We start from the raw sequence: 15942 nt of genomic DNA on the forward strand, positions 1-15942 counted from the left end.
ATTTACGTAGTTTAAACAAAACATTGTGTTTTCATCACAAAAATAAACATATTGTTTCATAAATATTTAAAGGTTTACACCATCATAATATCTTCAATATTAAGCTTTAATTTTAAGCTATTTAAATAAAAAAAAAGAACAGTTAATAAGATCACTCAAAAAATAGAAATCATTATAAAAATCTTAACCCTTCTTTTAGAAAAATTTAAAAAAAATGAAGAATAATTTGATAAATTATAATATAAATTCTGACTACCAAAAAACTCAGACCAACCGTGGTCTACATACTTAAAATAAAATCCCCCCAATAAAAGAGTAGGGTAATTTAAAAAATAAGTAGATAGGAAAGGCATATTTCATATAGAAGATATAAACAAGCTTTTTATAATATTACTTAAAAATAAATTTAAAGAACCAATTGCCAGTTGGCTTAATAAATAGCCAATTCAACCCCCTAAAAGAATAACTATAATAGTTATTAACTTTAACCTTAAAGGAAGACAGATAAAATAAGGGAAAGGAAACAAAATCCATCTTAATATTCTCCCTCCGAAGATTACAAGAAAAATTAAACCAACTATTCCTTTAACTATAACAGCCCCATTATCAGAAATCCTAAAAAATTTTAAGAAATTTAAATTGCCAAAAATAGTATAATAAAGAAGACGAATAGTATACCTAAAAGTTAAGCCTGTTGAAACAAAAAATACCAAATAAATTAAAATATTAGAATAAGATAAAGAAACTACTTCCAAAATTAAATCTTTTGAATAAAATCCTGCTAAAAACGGTATACCACTTAAAGCTAAATTTGAGATATTAAATATGCAGCAAGTTAGGGGCATAAAAGTAGATAAACTCCCTATAAAACGAATATCTTGACAATCTGCTAAGCTATGAATTATACAACCAGCACATATAAATAACAACGCTTTAAATAAAGCATGTGTAAGCAAATGAAAAAATCCTAAAACTGGCTCCCCTAAGGCAATAATTCTTATTATTAACCCTAGTTGACTTAAAGTAGATAGGGCAATAATCTTTTTTAAATCAAACTCAAAATTAGCACCCAACCCAGCTATAAACATAGTAAAACACCCTAAGAACAATAAAATCATTAACAAATTATTTCCTAAACAGTTAAAAAACCGAATTACTAAATAGACCCCAGCTGTTACTAAAGTAGAAGAATGAACTAAAGAAGAAACCGGAGTAGGAGCTGCCATTGCGGCGGGAAGCCAAGAAGAAAAAGGAATTTGAGCTCTCTTAGTTAAAGCTGCTAAAACAATTAAAAAAGAGATAATCTTTATTCTAAAATCACTCTTTATACAACTCAAATAAAAAATAAAATTTCAACTCCCATAATTCAATATTCAAGCAATAGAAAGAAGAATAGCTACATCCCCCACACGATTAGTAATGGCTGTTAATATACCCGCCGCCGAAGATTTTACATTTTGGTAATAAATTACCAAACAATAAGAAACCAGCCCCAGTCCATCCCATCCTAATAAAATTCTAATTAAATTTGGACTAATAATTAAAAGCATTATAGACAAGACAAATAAACAAACTAAATTAATAAACCGCCCTAAGTTTATGTCTCCTGATATATACTCATAACTATAATAAATAACTATAGAAGAAATAAACAAAACAAACCTTATAAAAAGTAAAGATATTCAATCAAATAAAAAAGTCATAACAATAGACCTAGAATTTAAAGTTACTAGATCAAACTCAATAAAATAAACTAAATCACAAACTAAAAATTTTAACCCTAACAAAAAGCAGGAAAGACTTAAAAATATAAAAAATAAAAAATAAATCAGACAAATATTAAGTACAATTACTTGAGACTAGAACAGCATCTTTGACACCACAAATCAAAATTTTTATTAAACTACTCAAGTAAATAAACAATCTAATAAGTTCTCCCTTTAAAATTAAAAAATTTAGAGGTAATCAATGAAGAAACAATAATAAAAACTCACGCAACCTATTAGAGTTAAAATTATAAAGATTATTAGAAAACTTACCGTGTTGAGAACAAGAAAACAAATATAAAGAATAGCAGGCTCTAAAAAAAGATATAAAAGCCAAACCCAACATATTTAAAAATCTCCAATTAACTAAGCTATTAATAAGTATAATCTCGCCTAATAAATTTAAGGAAGGCGGAGCTGCTATATTACAAGCACTAAACAAAAACCACCAAAGAGCCATCCTGGGTATTAAATTAATTATTCCCTTATTTAAAAAAAGCCTACGTCTACCAACCCGCTCATAAGTAATATTAGCTAAACAAAAAAGAGCAGAAGAACTAAGCCCATGGGCTACCATTATTACTAAGGCCCCACAAAACCCCCAATAAGTAAAAGTAATAATCCCCCCTAAAACAAGTCCCATATGAGCCACAGAAGAATAAGCAATTAAAGACTTAACATCAGTTTGACGTAAACATAAAAAAGAAATAAAAACCCCTCCTAAAACTCTAATTCCAATAAAAATGTAGTTTATACACCTCAATACCCCTACAAATAACTTTATTATTCGGAGCATACCATATCCCCCTAACTTTAGCATAATCCCAGCTAAAATCATAGACCCAGAAACAGGAGCTTCAACATGGGCTTTAGGAAGTCACAAATGAATAAAATATATTGGTAATTTAATTAAAAAAACTAAATTTACACAAAAAAATAGAATCAACCTATCAATAGGATAATCAAAAAAAGACAAAAACAACCTATCAAAAATATCTACTAAATAAAAAATAGCAATTAATATTGGTAAAGAAGCAAAAAGAGTATAAAATAACAAATAAGCACCTGCTTGAATACGCTCCGGTTGGTACCCCCAACCTAAAATTAAAATCAAAGTAGGAATTAAACTAATCTCAAAAAAAAGATAAAAAACAAAAAAATTTAAAGAAGAAAAAGCAAAGAATAAGGCAATTAATAAAGATAAAACCACTAAACAAAAAAACTCACAATAAAACCTTTCCTTTTTAATTTTTACACTAGCCAAAACTATTAAGGAACAAATTCATATTCTAAGAAGAACTAAAACATAAGACAGCAAATCCCAACCAAATATGCCATAAACATTCAAAAATGTTCAATCAACACTTATATTCAAAATAAAAAAAAATGATAAAGCAAAAAACATAAACTGATTAATCCAATAAAAATTCTTCAATAAAGATAAAGGGATCATTATTAATATTATAAGTAAAAATTTTATCATAAAATATTAAACCTTTGAAAATAATCATTACCATGAGTTCGAACTAAAGAAACCAAAATAGATAGTCCCAAGGCACCCTCACAGACTCTAAAAGTTAAAAAAATTATTAAGAAAAAAAACTCATAATTAAAAAACATCAAAGAAAACCTTAACATAAAATAAAGTGACAAAACAATAAACTCCAGCCTTAATAAAGTTAAAAGTAAATGCTTACGTTTAGAGCAAAAAACCAACAGCCTTAAAAGACAAGTAAAAACAGAAAAATTAAGAATTAACATTAAGCCTTAATAATTTAAATAAAAATATTGACCTTGTAAGTCAAAAATAAGGATAACTTTTAAGGCTCAGGAAAAAGATTACTCTTATCATTAATCTCCAAAATTAATATTTTTATTAAACTATTTCCTGAATTACTTTACTATTAACAATATCAATTATTGTTTCAATAATATTTTTCTTCACAAAACACCCTCTTTCAATAGGATTTAACTTATTGATACAAACTATCATTGTTTCAGTAATAACAGGAATAATAAACTATAACTTTTGATATTCTTTTATCTTGTTTTTAATTATAGTGGGGGGAATATTAATCCTATTTATTTATATAACCAGAGTAGCTTCAAATGAAAAATTTAATTTATCAATAAAAATAATTTCTATAATTATAATTATAGTAATTATAATAATAATTGCATACCAATTAATTGAGCCATCAATTATAACAATTGAGACAACCACTCAATTAACACAACACATAAAAACAGAAAACCAGTGAATAATATCACTAACCAAATTTTTAACTTACCCCCAAAACCTAAAATTAGTAATACTAATATCATACTTATTCTTAACTTTAATTGCCGTTGTAAAAATCACAATAATTAAATATGGCCCCCTACGAACCCAATAACTAATGAATAAACCATTACGAAAAACCCACCCTTTAATCAAAATTATTAACAACTCACTAATTGACCTGCCAACTCCTTCCAACATTTCAGCTTGATGAAACTTTGGCTCAATTCTTGGTATATGCTTATCAATTCAAATTATTACTGGATTATTTCTAGCTATACACTACACTGCAAATATTGATTTAGCTTTTTCAAGTATTATCCATATTTGTCGTGACGTAAATTATGGATGATTACTACGAACGCTACATGCAAATGGAGCGTCTATATTCTTCATCGCTCTGTATTGCCACGCAGGACGTGGAATATATTACGGATCCTATACTCTTCATATAACTTGATCAGTAGGTGTAGTAATTATATTTATACTAATAGCAACTGCCTTCCTAGGCTACGTTCTCCCTTGAGGACAAATATCATTCTGAGGAGCAACAGTTATTACTAACCTATTGTCGGCAATTCCTTATTTAGGAACTAGAATTGTACAATGACTTTGAGGAGGATTCGCTGTTGACAATGCAACACTAACTCGATTCTTTACTCTACATTTCATTCTACCCTTCGTAGTATTAGCTTTAGTAATTATTCACCTCCTATTTCTTCACCAAACAGGATCTAATAATCCTTTAGGATTAAACAGAAACGTAGATAAACTACCATTCCACCCTTATTATTCTCTCAAAGATTTAGTAGGATTTATCCTAACAGTCATAGCTCTCACAATAATTACCTTGTCCGCACCATACTTATTAGGAGACCCAGAAAATTTCACTCCAGCTAACCCCTTAGTAACCCCAGTACATATTCAACCAGAATGATATTTTCTATTTGCATACGCAATCCTTCGATCAATCCCTAATAAACTAGGGGGAGTGCTAGCTCTAGTTTTATCAATCGCAATTCTATTAATCTTACCATTCACTAATAAAATAAAAATAATATCAAATCAATTTTATCCACCTAATAAGATCTTATTTTGAGCATTTCTTGCTAACACTATCCTATTAACTTGAATCGGAGCTCGACCCGTCGAAGACCCCTACATTATCACCGGACAGATTTTAACAATCACATATTTTATATACTTCCTTATTAACCCTTTAGTAGCTAAAATATGAGAAACCTTAATTTACACTAAAAATAATTAGTTAATGAACTTGAAAAAGTATATATTTTGAAAATATAATAAAGAAGTAAAATCTTCTATTAACTTATACTAAATTTTATTAGTAATTAATTTAAATAAGAAAATAAAATTAATTTTACTCCTAAATAAAAAATAAAAAAATTTAAAGATACAGGAAGAAACCTTTTCCATGCCAAAAATATTAATTTATCATAACGATAACGAGGCAGAGTCCCACGAACTCAAATAAAACAAAAAGAAATAAAAACCAATTTAATAAAAAATAATAAACTAAAAAAATCACCACCTATAAAAAATAAAGAAAATAATATACTTATAAATAAAATATTAGCATACTCTGCAAGAAAAATTAGAGCAAATCCTCCAGCTCTATACTCAACATTAAACCCAGAAACTAGCTCTGATTCCCCCTCAGCAAAATCGAAAGGAGTACGATTGGTCTCAGCCAATCTAGTAACAAACCAAACCAGAGCTAATGGTAAAAATACAAACAAATTCCAAATATAATATTGAAATATAAAAAATCCTAGTAAATTAAACCTCCCAACCAAAATTAAAAAAGACATTAAAACCAAAGCCAATCTCACTTCATAAGAAATTGTTTGAGCAACACTACGTAATCTACCTAGTAAAGAATAAATAGAATTAGAAGACCAACCCGATAATATAATTGTATAAACCCCTAATCTAGAACAACACAAAAAAAATAAAACACCAAAATTAAAATTTAAAAAACCAGCCCAGAATGGCATACAAAGCCAAATAAGAAGAGCTAAAAACAAATTCAAAACAGGAGATAAATAATAAATAAAAAAATTAGATATTAAAGGAAATACCTGCTCTTTTCTAAATAATTTTAGTCCATCACCCAAAGGTTGAAGAATCCCTAAAAATCTAACCTTATTAGGGCCTTTACGAATCTGAATATAACCTAAAACCTTTCGTTCCAAAAGAGTTAAAAACCCAACGCCCAACAGAATACAAATAAATATAATTAATATTCTAATTAAAAACATTAAATAATCAAAAAAAACCAAGTGTTATATGTAAATAAAATTTTACTTAAAAAGATTCTAAATCTATTGCACTAATCTGCCAAAATAACAATATAAATCAAAAACAAATTAATTTAAACAATATTTGGTCCTTTCGTACTAAAATATATTAAAATGTTAAAGATAGAAACCAACCTGGCTCACGCCGGTTTAAACTCAGATCATGTAAAGTTTTAATAGTCGAACAGACTAAAATATTCAGCTTCTACACCAATTTTTAACTTTAATCCAACATCGAGGTCGCAATCTCTTCTTTCGATATGAACTCTTAAAAAGAATTACGCTGTTATCCCTAAGGTAATTTATTCTTATAACTAATCATTTAAGTCAATAATCTATAAATTAATATACTAAAAAGAAAAAGTTTATTAAATTTTTCCGTCACCCCAACTAAATACTTATAAACTCTGAAAATTTAATCCCATAATTAATTCAAAGATGTAAAATATTAAACTCTATAGGGTCTTCTCGTCTTACAATTAAATTTAAGCTTTCTAACTCAAAAATAAAATTCAAATATTAAAATAGAGACAGATAGTATCTTGTCCAATCCTTCATACCAGCTTACAATTAAAAAGCTAATGATTATGCTACCTTCGCACGATCAAAATATCGCGGCCATTAAATATCAATCATTGGGCAGACCAGACCTTAAATTATAATCAAAAGGACATGTTTTTAATAAACAGGCAGAAACTATATTTGCCGAGTTCCTTTATTTTAACTACAACCTCTATAATTAAATATAAATAAAAATTTACTAATTCAATCATTATTACTTTCCTTAAAAATTTTAAGAAATATTTTTATAGAAAAATTAAAAAAATAAAAATAATAATAAATTTATGATAAATTATAACAAACTTTATGATAAAAATTTCTAATCCTACAAACCATAAAAATTACAAATTTTATAATAATATAAATTGAAGCTAATCCCTCAATATATAACTTATTTTTGCCTGGAAAATTTAAATAATAATACAGAAAAAAAATAATAAAATTAAACTTTTTTCTAAAAAAACCAGATATATTAAGAGACGACTAACATTTCATTTCAAAGAATCTATTCAAAATAATTATTCAACATTAAAATAAATAAATTCTTAACTCCACTTAATTCGGGACAAGTAAATTTTTACTTAAAAATTAATTAACCCTGATACACAAGGTACGAAAAACTAATTCTTCTTTATAAATCAATTATTTTCAAATATTTCAAAATTCCTTCACAGTACTTATACTTTATAATAATAAAAATTTATTCAAAATACTAAAAAAATTAATATTTTATATAAAACCAAAAATAATTATTTATGATCAAATTATATCGAATTGCACGACAACTTTTTAATGTAAGTAAAAAACTTTCTACCAAGCTCTAATTTGATCTTTCTAGATACACTTTCCAGTACACCTACTTTGTTACGACTTATTCCATATTATGGAAGCGACGGGCGATATGTGCATATTTTAGAGCTAAATCATCTTTAAAAAATAATTAAAAATTACTTTCAAATCCACTTTATAAAATCTTTAAAAAATCCTAACCATATAAATAAGTTTATTGTAATCCATCTCTCCTTATTTAAGCTGCATCTTGATCTGACTTCCTTCTTTATTTAGATTCATGACCATTAACAATTCTTATAAAATAATCAACCACGACGATATACAAACCAAAAACAAGTAGGTATAATCGTGGATTATCAATTACAGGACAGATTCCTCTGAGAAGACTAAAATACCGCCAAATTCTTTTGTTTTCAAGAAAATAACTATTACTAACCTGGTGGTAAACTTTACATTTAAAATAATAGGGTATCTAATCCTAGTTTAAAAAAAAATCTAACAGCTTCATTAAAAAAAAATTAAAATCAAAATTAAAATTTCACTTAATAATTTCAAATTTAATTTTACAAGAACAATTAACTGCAAACCAAAAACTTTCACAAACTCTATTTGTCTAACCGCGACTGCTGGCACAAATTAAGTCAGAGTAATAATCTATTCCTAAGTCTTAGGTGACTAAAAACTTAAAATTAAATACTGCAAATTAAAACTTATTTAAATAAAACCGCTAAAACTTACATAAAAATAAAAGATTAAGCAAAAAATAAGCCAAAATAAAACTTTCGTAAAAAACAAATAAATCAAGTTATAAAAAACAAGTACTTTTACATACCAATATTAAACACGCCCCCTACTTGTTCCTCCCGCAAAAACCCTTGGCCAAATAACTATAATAACACTCAAATAAAACGATTAGTATTTTACAATCAACTTAAATAAACCAATTACCTAAGCTACTTAATCTTGACCTAAACCTTTCTTATAGACCCCTAATCTATAACCTTTATTATTAACAATTAAACTAATCATTAATAGGGGAAAGCTCAGCTGATTAAGCCTCTCCACATCACTCGCAGCTCCTGACCTCCGCAAGCTCAGCTGATTAATCCTCTCCACATCACTCGCAGCTCCTGACCTCCGCAAGCTCAGCTGATTAATCCTCTCCACATCACTCGCAGCTCCTGACCTCCGCACATCAACCTCGTTCTGAGTTAAAACTTTCCCTTAAAAATTTAAATATTAGATTGTCAAATAAATTTCTTTATAAATATATCAAGTTAAAAATTAATAGTAAAATAGATTTAAAAATCAAAATATAACAAACTTTACCTTGTTTAATAAAAAAGTCACACTATAATAAAAGATTTAAAATTTATATAAATCTTAAATCTTTCTTTTTTTTTTTTTTCTTAGTAAAAATTTAATATTTATAATATTATATATATATTAATCTATCCTAAATTATATACTTATTAGAAAAATAAATTAGTTAATATACTAATAAATTAATAATATTATATTTATATATATATATTATATATTAAATATTAGTATATAAATATATGTATATACTAATAAAAAATTTCTTCGATTCAATTCTTATATATTATATACGATAATTATATATTATTAGGTAGGATTACCAAATAAATATTAATTACATACTAATATATATATATATATATAATTAAACGATTATTGTAGCATAAATAATATATACTAATATTATTATTAATAATGTAAACATTTATATAAAGACCTGTTTTTTCGGTCTTTCACTCCGCCAATTTTTACGCTTTAAAATTTCCAATAGTTAATTCCAAATAGGTTCAAATTTTAAAAACCAAAATGCATCAAAAAACACTACTAAAATTTATTAGTTTAATAACATGAATATATATTATTCACATCGTTTTAAAACAAAAACAATAATTTAAATCTTGAAAAGCATAAATTTAAAAAAAGTTTTAATGAAGTGCCTGAATAAAGGGTTATCTTGATAGGATAAATTATGTAAAACTTTACCTTCATTATATTTATATTTAACAGAATTAAACTGTTCCTTAAAGCATCAAAAGCTTTCGTACATCCTATACTAAAACATAAAAAGGTAAGCTAATCAAGCTAATGGGTTCATACCCCTTCTATGAAGGTTTAATCCTTCCCTTTTTAATATCATACTTATATAAAAATCTATTTATTATCACTTTAATAACAGGTACTTTAATCTCAATTTCCTCCGAATCCTGACTTGGAGTTTGAATTGGATTAGAAATAAATCTTTTATCTATTATTCCCCTGATAAATAACAGAAAAGATTTAAAATCAACAGAAGCCTCTTTAAAATACTTCATTGTTCAAGCAATAGCTTCAATAATTCTCCTGATAGGATTCCTAATTAATACAATTAAAATTAACCTCCCTAATAATTTACTTTTAGAAAATCTTCCCTCAAGAATTATCACAACATCTTTAATAATTAAAACAGGAGCGGCCCCTTTCCATTTTTGATTTCCTGAAGTCATAGAAGGATTAAATTGAATAAATGCTTTAATTATACTAACCTGGCAAAAAATTGCTCCAATAACAATTATCATATACACACACTCAAATGAAATTTTGATCACAACAGTAATTATATTCTCAGTAATCACTGGAGGATTAATAGGAATTAATCAAACAAGATTACGAAAAATCATAAGATATTCATCAATTAACCACATCGGCTGAATGATAGCAGCCCTCCTCTTTACAGAAACACTTTGAAAATGATATTTCCTAATTTACTCTGCTATAAACATAGCAATTATCTGAATATTAAGAAAATTTAACATTTCAAGAATTCCACAACTTATAGCTATAAGAAAGAACAACCCCAAAATAAAAACATTCTTCATATTCAACTTCTTTTCATTAGGGGGACTCCCTCCTTTTATTGGGTTTCTTCCAAAATGATTAACCATTCAAGTTATAGTACTTAACGAAATATACCTTACAGGAGCAATAATAATTATTATCACGTTAATCACCTTGTATTTTTACATACGAATTACCATACCATTAATTACCTTATCTTCGTCAAGAAGGAGATTAAACCTCAGAAACCAACAATTTAAAAGTAAAAACATAATAAGATTAAATTCAATCCTGCTAACAGGCCTACTATTCTCAACAATAGCATTCAATTGAATTTAAAGGATTTAAGTTAAATTAAACTAACAGCCTTCAAAGCTGTAAATAAAAAGCCCCCCCCCTTTTTAAACCTTAGGGTTTATTAATATAAATTTATAAGGGTGGCTAAATTAAATCTCAGTAGACTTAAAATTAGTACTTAGTATAAGTCTTAGAAATAAATTCCACCTTTAAACTTGCAATTTAAAATCATTATTGAATATAAGACCTAAGACCTACATGTTAAGAGAGAAAAATTTCTCATAAATAAATTTACAGTTTAACGCCTAAATTCAGCCACCTCAACATTTTATGAATAAATGATTATTTTCCACAAATCATAAGGATATTGGCACACTCTACTTTATTTTTGGGGCCTGATCAGGAATAGTAGGAACAGCCCTTAGACTACTAATTCGAGCAGAATTAGGAAATCCAGGAGCATTAATTGGCAATGACCAAATCTATAATGTTATTGTTACTGCTCATGCTTTTATTATAATTTTCTTCATGGTTATACCTATTATAATAGGGGGATTTGGAAACTGATTGGTTCCTTTAATGTTAGGGGCACCTGATATAGCTTTCCCCCGAATAAATAATATAAGATTCTGGCTACTCCCTCCCTCTTTAACATTACTTTTAATAAGAAGAATAGTCGAAAGAGGAGCAGGGACTGGTTGGACAGTATATCCACCATTAGCGGCTAATATTGCCCATAGAGGGGGCTCTGTTGACTTAGCAATTTTTAGACTTCATTTAGCTGGAATCTCCTCAATTCTAGGGGCAATTAATTTTATTACAACAGTAATTAATATGCGAGCAATAGGAATAACCTTAGACCAAACACCTCTACTAGTCTGATCTATTGCTATTACAGCCCTTCTTCTTCTTTTATCCTTACCTGTTCTTGCGGGAGCAATTACCATACTTTTAACAGATCGAAACTTAAATACATCATTCTTTGACCCGGCTGGAGGAGGAGACCCTATTCTTTATCAACATCTCTTTTGATTTTTTGGTCACCCCGAAGTGTATATTTTAATTCTCCCTGGATTTGGTATAATTTCTCATATTATTAGCCAAGAAAGAGGGAAAAAGGAAACCTTTGGATCTTTGGGTATAATCTATGCAATACTAGCAATTGGTTTATTAGGATTTATTGTATGGGCCCATCATATGTTTACAGTAGGTATAGATGTAGACACCCGGGCCTACTTTACTTCGGCCACTATAATTATTGCTGTACCTACAGGTATTAAAATTTTTAGTTGATTAGCCACTCTCCATGGAACTCAAGTAAATTTTTCACCGTCAATATTATGGGCCCTAGGGTTCATTTTCTTATTTACTATGGGAGGTTTAACCGGGGTAGTATTAGCAAACTCTTCTATTGATATTATTCTCCATGACACATATTATGTAGTAGCCCATTTCCATTATGTCTTATCAATAGGAGCCGTATTCGCAATTATAGGAGGATTTATCCAATGATACCCACTGTTCACTGGACTAACACTTAACGATAAATTATTAAAAATTCAATTTGCTATTATATTCCTGGGAGTAAATATAACATTTTTCCCGCAACACTTCTTAGGCTTGAGAGGAATACCACGACGATATTCCGACTACCCAGATGCCTACCTTAGATGAAATATTATTTCCTCAATTGGCTCATTAATTTCATTTATTGGAACAATATTTTTAATTTTTATTATTTGAGAGAGAATAATCTCAATACGTAAATCTTTATCTCCACTAAATTTACCAACATCAGTTGAATGGTTACAATCTACCCCTCCCGCCGAGCATAGATATTCTGAATTACTAATTATTTATAATTTCTAATATGGCAGAATAGTGCCATGGACTTAAACCCCATATATAAAGTTTTAGAACTTTTTTTAGAAATTGCAACTTGAGCATCTACTTTAACATTAGACAGATCCTCCCCTCTTATAGAGCAATTAATCTTTTTTCATGATCACGCTTTATCCATTCTTTTAATTATTACTACATTAGTGGGATACTTAATACTAGAGCTATTATTCAACAAACAGGTAAATCGATTCCTCTTAGAAGGACAAACAATTGAAGTTATTTGAACAATATTACCTGCTCTAACTTTAATTTTTATTGCACTACCCTCCTTACAATTGCTTTACCTAATTGATGAAATTAAAAATCCATTAATTTCAATTAAATCTATTGGTCATCAATGATATTGATCATATGAATACTCAGATTTTAAAAATCTAGAATTTGATTCTTATATAATCCCCTCCCAAGAAACCTCACAATATCATTTTCGTTTATTAGATGTAGACAACCGAACTGTAGTGCCCTTTAACTCCCAAATTCGATTATTAGTAACAGCCGCAGATGTAATCCACTCTTGAACTGTACCTTCTTTAGGAGTAAAAATTGACGCAACACCAGGACGACTAAATCAAATTAGATTTTTAACAAATCGCTCTGGTTTATTTTTTGGTCAATGTTCAGAAATTTGCGGAGCAAACCACAGATTCATACCTATTGTTCTAGAAAGAATTTCCCCACAACTATTCATTAAATGAATTTCAAAAATAATTTCATTAGATGGCTGAAAGCAAGCACTGGTCTCTTAAACCACTTTATAGTAAAATAGCACTTACTTCTAATGAAAAATTTAGTTAAATTATAACATTAGCTTGTCAAGCTGAAATTATTTATTAAAAATAATTTTTAATTCCACAAATATCACCTTTAAGATGATTAGCCTTATTCCTAGTTTTCTCAGTAACATTTGTTATTTTCAGTATTATAAACTATTATTCAATAAACTACTCAGCTTCAACCAACTCAAAAATAAAAACACAATTAAAAAAAATTAACTGAAGATGATAGCAAGATTATTCTCCTCATTTGACCCTTCAACAAATTTGGGACTTTCTTTAAACTGATTAAGATCATTTATTGGAATTATATTAATTCCATCAATATTTTGATTAATTCCCTCACGAGCCTCAGTAATTTGAAATAAGATTTTAAACACTTTACATAAAGAGTTTAAAGTATTAATAGCAAGAAATAAAATAAACGGGAGAACAATCTTATTTGTAAGACTATTTTCACTTATTTTATTTAACAATTTTTTAGGGCTATTCCCTTACATTTTTACTAGAACTAGACATTTAACCTTAACCTTGTCTTTAGCCTTGCCCTTATGATTAAGATTCATAATTTATGGGTGAGTAAATAATACTATTCATATGCTCGCACATTTAGTTCCCCAAGGAACCCCGCCAGCATTAATACCATTCATAGTATGTATTGAAACAATTAGAAATATTATTCGACCGGGAACCTTAGCTGTTCGATTAACAGCTAATATAATTGCAGGCCACTTATTACTAACATTATTAGGTAATACTGGAAATTCACTCTCTTTATACTTAATTAATGTGTTAATTATTGTACAATTAGCTCTACTAACACTTGAATCAGCAGTATCAATTATTCAAGCCTATGTATTCGCAGTATTAAGAACCTTATACTCTAGAGAAGTAAACTAATGTCATTACACAAAAATCACCCGTTCCACTTAGTAGATTATAGACCTTGGCCCCTTTACGGAGCACTAAGAGCTATAACCTTAATAACAGGATTAATTAAATGATTTCATCAGCAGCAAGCTAGATTACTCCTAGTAGGAATAACAATTACTTTAATAATTATATATCAATGGTGACGTGATATTACCCGAGAAGGTACCTTTCAAGGACTTCATACAATTGTAGTAACAATCGGACTCCGTTGAGGTATAATTCTATTTATTGTCTCAGAAGTATTCTTTTTCATTTCATTTTTCTGAGGATTCTTTCATAGAAGATTAAGACCCTCAGTAGAAATTGGGATAATCTGACCCCCCAAGGGAATTACCCCATTCAATCCTCTTCATATTCCTTTATTAAATACATTAATCTTATTAAGATCAGGAATTACTGTAACATGAGCACATCACGCTTTAATAGAAAATAATTATAGACAATCTATTCAAGGATTAATATTAACTGTAATTTTAGGGCTTTATTTTACAGCCCTCCAAGCATATGAATATATAGAATCCCCATTCACTATTGCAGACGCGGTTTATGGGTCATCATTTTTCATAGCAACTGGATTCCATGGACTTCATGTTATTATTGGAACAACCTTTTTACTAGTATGTTTATCACGACAAATAAATAATCATTTCTCACCAACCCACCACTTTGGATTTGAAGCAGCCGCATGATATTGACATTTTGTTGATGTAGTTTGGTTATTTCTATATATCTCAATTTATTGATGAGGTAGATAAATAATTATTTATATAATATAATTATTATATTTGACTTCCAATCAGAAAATCTACTAAAAGTAGTATAAATAATTCTAATAATTTTTAGTATCAGAATAGTAACAATAGCATTGAGATGGTTAATTATAACTATCACATCCTTTCTTTCAAAGAAAACATTCTCTGATCGTGAAAAAAACTCCCCATTTGAATGCGGTTTTGATCCTAAATCATCTGCACGAACACCCTTCTCCTTACACTTCTTCCTAATTGCTGTAATTTTCCTAATTTTTGACGTAGAAATTACCTTATTGCTACCCATCATAATCACTATAAAAATAATAAATTTAACCCAATTTATTAGATTAGCAATATTTTTCATTATTATTTTACTAGTTGGTTTATATCACGAGTGAAATCAAGGAGCTCTAACATGAGCTATATAATCAAATCATTAGGATAATAGTTATTAATAACATCTAATTTGCATTTAGAAAGTGCTAGAATCTAGCTTATCTTAGAATCATTGTAAATAAGAAGCAAATAATGCAGTTAGTTTCGACCTATCCTTTGATGTTAATTCATCCTTATTTTTAATTGAAACCAAAAAGAGGTACATCACTGTTAATGATGAAATTGAGTTTTAATCTCCAATTAAAGAAATAAGTTAATCAAGAAAAGATTTCTAACCTTTATCTTTAGCAGTGAAAATCTGTTATTATTTCT

At 28.1% G+C, this 15942-nt stretch overlaps 13 protein-coding genes and 24 non-coding genes across 37 annotated transcripts, besides 1 other annotated feature; 25 read left to right on the plus strand and 12 right to left on the minus strand. All coding sequences in view use genetic code 5, as the record gives it.

Annotated features, from left to right (window-relative positions):
• Positions 1-65, plus strand: trnE. The gene has a single exon. It is a non-coding gene; the product is annotated as a tRNA-Glu (tRNA).
• On the minus strand, positions 64-127 carry trnF. The gene has a single exon. It is a non-coding gene; the product is annotated as a tRNA-Phe (tRNA).
• On the minus strand, positions 128-1850 carry ND5 (NADH dehydrogenase subunit 5). Its single transcript has one exon. A coding segment is annotated over exon 1 (1723 nt).
• trnH lies at positions 1851-1913 on the minus strand. The gene has a single exon. It is a non-coding gene; the product is annotated as a tRNA-His (tRNA).
• ND4 (NADH dehydrogenase subunit 4) lies at positions 1914-3249 on the minus strand. Its single transcript has one exon. A coding segment is annotated over exon 1 (1336 nt).
• On the minus strand, positions 3243-3527 carry ND4L (NADH dehydrogenase subunit 4L). The gene has a single exon. It carries the CDS (start codon positions 3525-3527, stop codon positions 3243-3245), a length of 285 nt encoding a protein of 94 aa, YP_009270981.1.
• Positions 3528-3530: 3 nt separating this feature from the next.
• Positions 3531-3594, plus strand: trnT. The gene has a single exon. It is a non-coding gene; the product is annotated as a tRNA-Thr (tRNA).
• On the minus strand, positions 3594-3657 carry trnP. The gene has a single exon. It is a non-coding gene; the product is annotated as a tRNA-Pro (tRNA).
• Position 3658: 1 nt separating this feature from the next.
• ND6 (NADH dehydrogenase subunit 6) lies at positions 3659-4162 on the plus strand. Its single transcript has one exon. It carries the CDS (start codon positions 3659-3661, stop codon positions 4160-4162), a length of 504 nt encoding a protein of 167 aa, YP_009270982.1.
• Positions 4163-4165: 3 nt separating this feature from the next.
• On the plus strand, positions 4166-5312 carry CYTB (cytochrome b). Its single transcript has one exon. A coding segment is annotated over exon 1 (1147 nt).
• On the plus strand, positions 5313-5379 carry trnS. Its single transcript has one exon. It is a non-coding gene; the product is annotated as a tRNA-Ser (tRNA).
• A 20-nt stretch (positions 5380-5399) lies between these two features.
• Positions 5400-6329, minus strand: ND1 (NADH dehydrogenase subunit 1). Its single transcript has one exon. It carries the CDS (start codon positions 6327-6329, stop codon positions 5400-5402), a length of 930 nt encoding a protein of 309 aa, YP_009270984.1.
• Positions 6330-6351: 22 nt separating this feature from the next.
• Positions 6352-6418, plus strand: trnL. Its single transcript has one exon. It is a non-coding gene; the product is annotated as a tRNA-Leu (tRNA).
• Positions 6360-7724, minus strand: rrnL. The gene has a single exon. It is a non-coding gene; the product is annotated as a 16S ribosomal RNA (ribosomal RNA).
• Positions 7689-7757, minus strand: trnV. The gene has a single exon. It is a non-coding gene; the product is annotated as a tRNA-Val (tRNA).
• rrnS lies at positions 7758-8506 on the minus strand. The gene has a single exon. It is a non-coding gene; the product is annotated as a 12S ribosomal RNA (ribosomal RNA).
• Positions 8507-9690: a sequence feature (A+T-rich).
• trnI lies at positions 9691-9754 on the plus strand. The gene has a single exon. It is a non-coding gene; the product is annotated as a tRNA-Ile (tRNA).
• Positions 9755-9757: 3 nt separating this feature from the next.
• On the minus strand, positions 9758-9826 carry trnQ. Its single transcript has one exon. It is a non-coding gene; the product is annotated as a tRNA-Gln (tRNA).
• Positions 9826-9893, plus strand: trnM. The gene has a single exon. It is a non-coding gene; the product is annotated as a tRNA-Met (tRNA).
• On the plus strand, positions 9894-10916 carry ND2 (NADH dehydrogenase subunit 2). The gene has a single exon. It carries the CDS (start codon positions 9894-9896, stop codon positions 10914-10916), a length of 1023 nt encoding a protein of 340 aa, YP_009270985.1.
• On the plus strand, positions 10916-10988 carry trnW. The gene has a single exon. It is a non-coding gene; the product is annotated as a tRNA-Trp (tRNA).
• A 71-nt stretch (positions 10989-11059) lies between these two features.
• Positions 11060-11122, plus strand: trnC. The gene has a single exon. It is a non-coding gene; the product is annotated as a tRNA-Cys (tRNA).
• Positions 11123-11133: 11 nt separating this feature from the next.
• On the minus strand, positions 11134-11199 carry trnY. The gene has a single exon. It is a non-coding gene; the product is annotated as a tRNA-Tyr (tRNA).
• A 5-nt stretch (positions 11200-11204) lies between these two features.
• On the plus strand, positions 11205-12738 carry COX1 (cytochrome c oxidase subunit I). The gene has a single exon. A coding segment is annotated over exon 1 (1534 nt).
• Positions 12739-12805, plus strand: trnL. Its single transcript has one exon. It is a non-coding gene; the product is annotated as a tRNA-Leu (tRNA).
• On the plus strand, positions 12806-13487 carry COX2 (cytochrome c oxidase subunit II). The gene has a single exon. A coding segment is annotated over exon 1 (682 nt).
• On the plus strand, positions 13488-13557 carry trnK. The gene has a single exon. It is a non-coding gene; the product is annotated as a tRNA-Lys (tRNA).
• trnD lies at positions 13558-13622 on the plus strand. The gene has a single exon. It is a non-coding gene; the product is annotated as a tRNA-Asp (tRNA).
• Positions 13623-13781, plus strand: ATP8 (ATP synthase F0 subunit 8). Its single transcript has one exon. It carries the CDS (start codon positions 13623-13625, stop codon positions 13779-13781), a length of 159 nt encoding a protein of 52 aa, YP_009270988.1.
• Positions 13775-14449, plus strand: ATP6 (ATP synthase F0 subunit 6). The gene has a single exon. The coding sequence runs from the start codon at positions 13775-13777 to the stop codon at positions 14447-14449; it is 675 nt and encodes a 224-aa protein (YP_009270989.1).
• On the plus strand, positions 14449-15237 carry COX3 (cytochrome c oxidase subunit III). The gene has a single exon. The coding sequence runs from the start codon at positions 14449-14451 to the stop codon at positions 15235-15237; it is 789 nt and encodes a 262-aa protein (YP_009270990.1).
• A 6-nt stretch (positions 15238-15243) lies between these two features.
• trnG lies at positions 15244-15308 on the plus strand. Its single transcript has one exon. It is a non-coding gene; the product is annotated as a tRNA-Gly (tRNA).
• ND3 (NADH dehydrogenase subunit 3) lies at positions 15306-15662 on the plus strand. Its single transcript has one exon. The coding sequence runs from the start codon at positions 15306-15308 to the stop codon at positions 15660-15662; it is 357 nt and encodes a 118-aa protein (YP_009270991.1).
• Positions 15663-15672: 10 nt separating this feature from the next.
• trnA lies at positions 15673-15736 on the plus strand. The gene has a single exon. It is a non-coding gene; the product is annotated as a tRNA-Ala (tRNA).
• A 10-nt stretch (positions 15737-15746) lies between these two features.
• On the plus strand, positions 15747-15810 carry trnR. The gene has a single exon. It is a non-coding gene; the product is annotated as a tRNA-Arg (tRNA).
• On the plus strand, positions 15810-15875 carry trnN. Its single transcript has one exon. It is a non-coding gene; the product is annotated as a tRNA-Asn (tRNA).
• trnS lies at positions 15876-15942 on the plus strand. The gene has a single exon. It is a non-coding gene; the product is annotated as a tRNA-Ser (tRNA).

Source organism: Agrilus planipennis, mitochondrion, assembly GCF_000699045.2.
Source record: "Agrilus planipennis mitochondrion, complete genome".
Classification (NCBI taxonomy): domain Eukaryota; kingdom Metazoa; phylum Arthropoda; class Insecta; order Coleoptera; family Buprestidae; genus Agrilus; species Agrilus planipennis.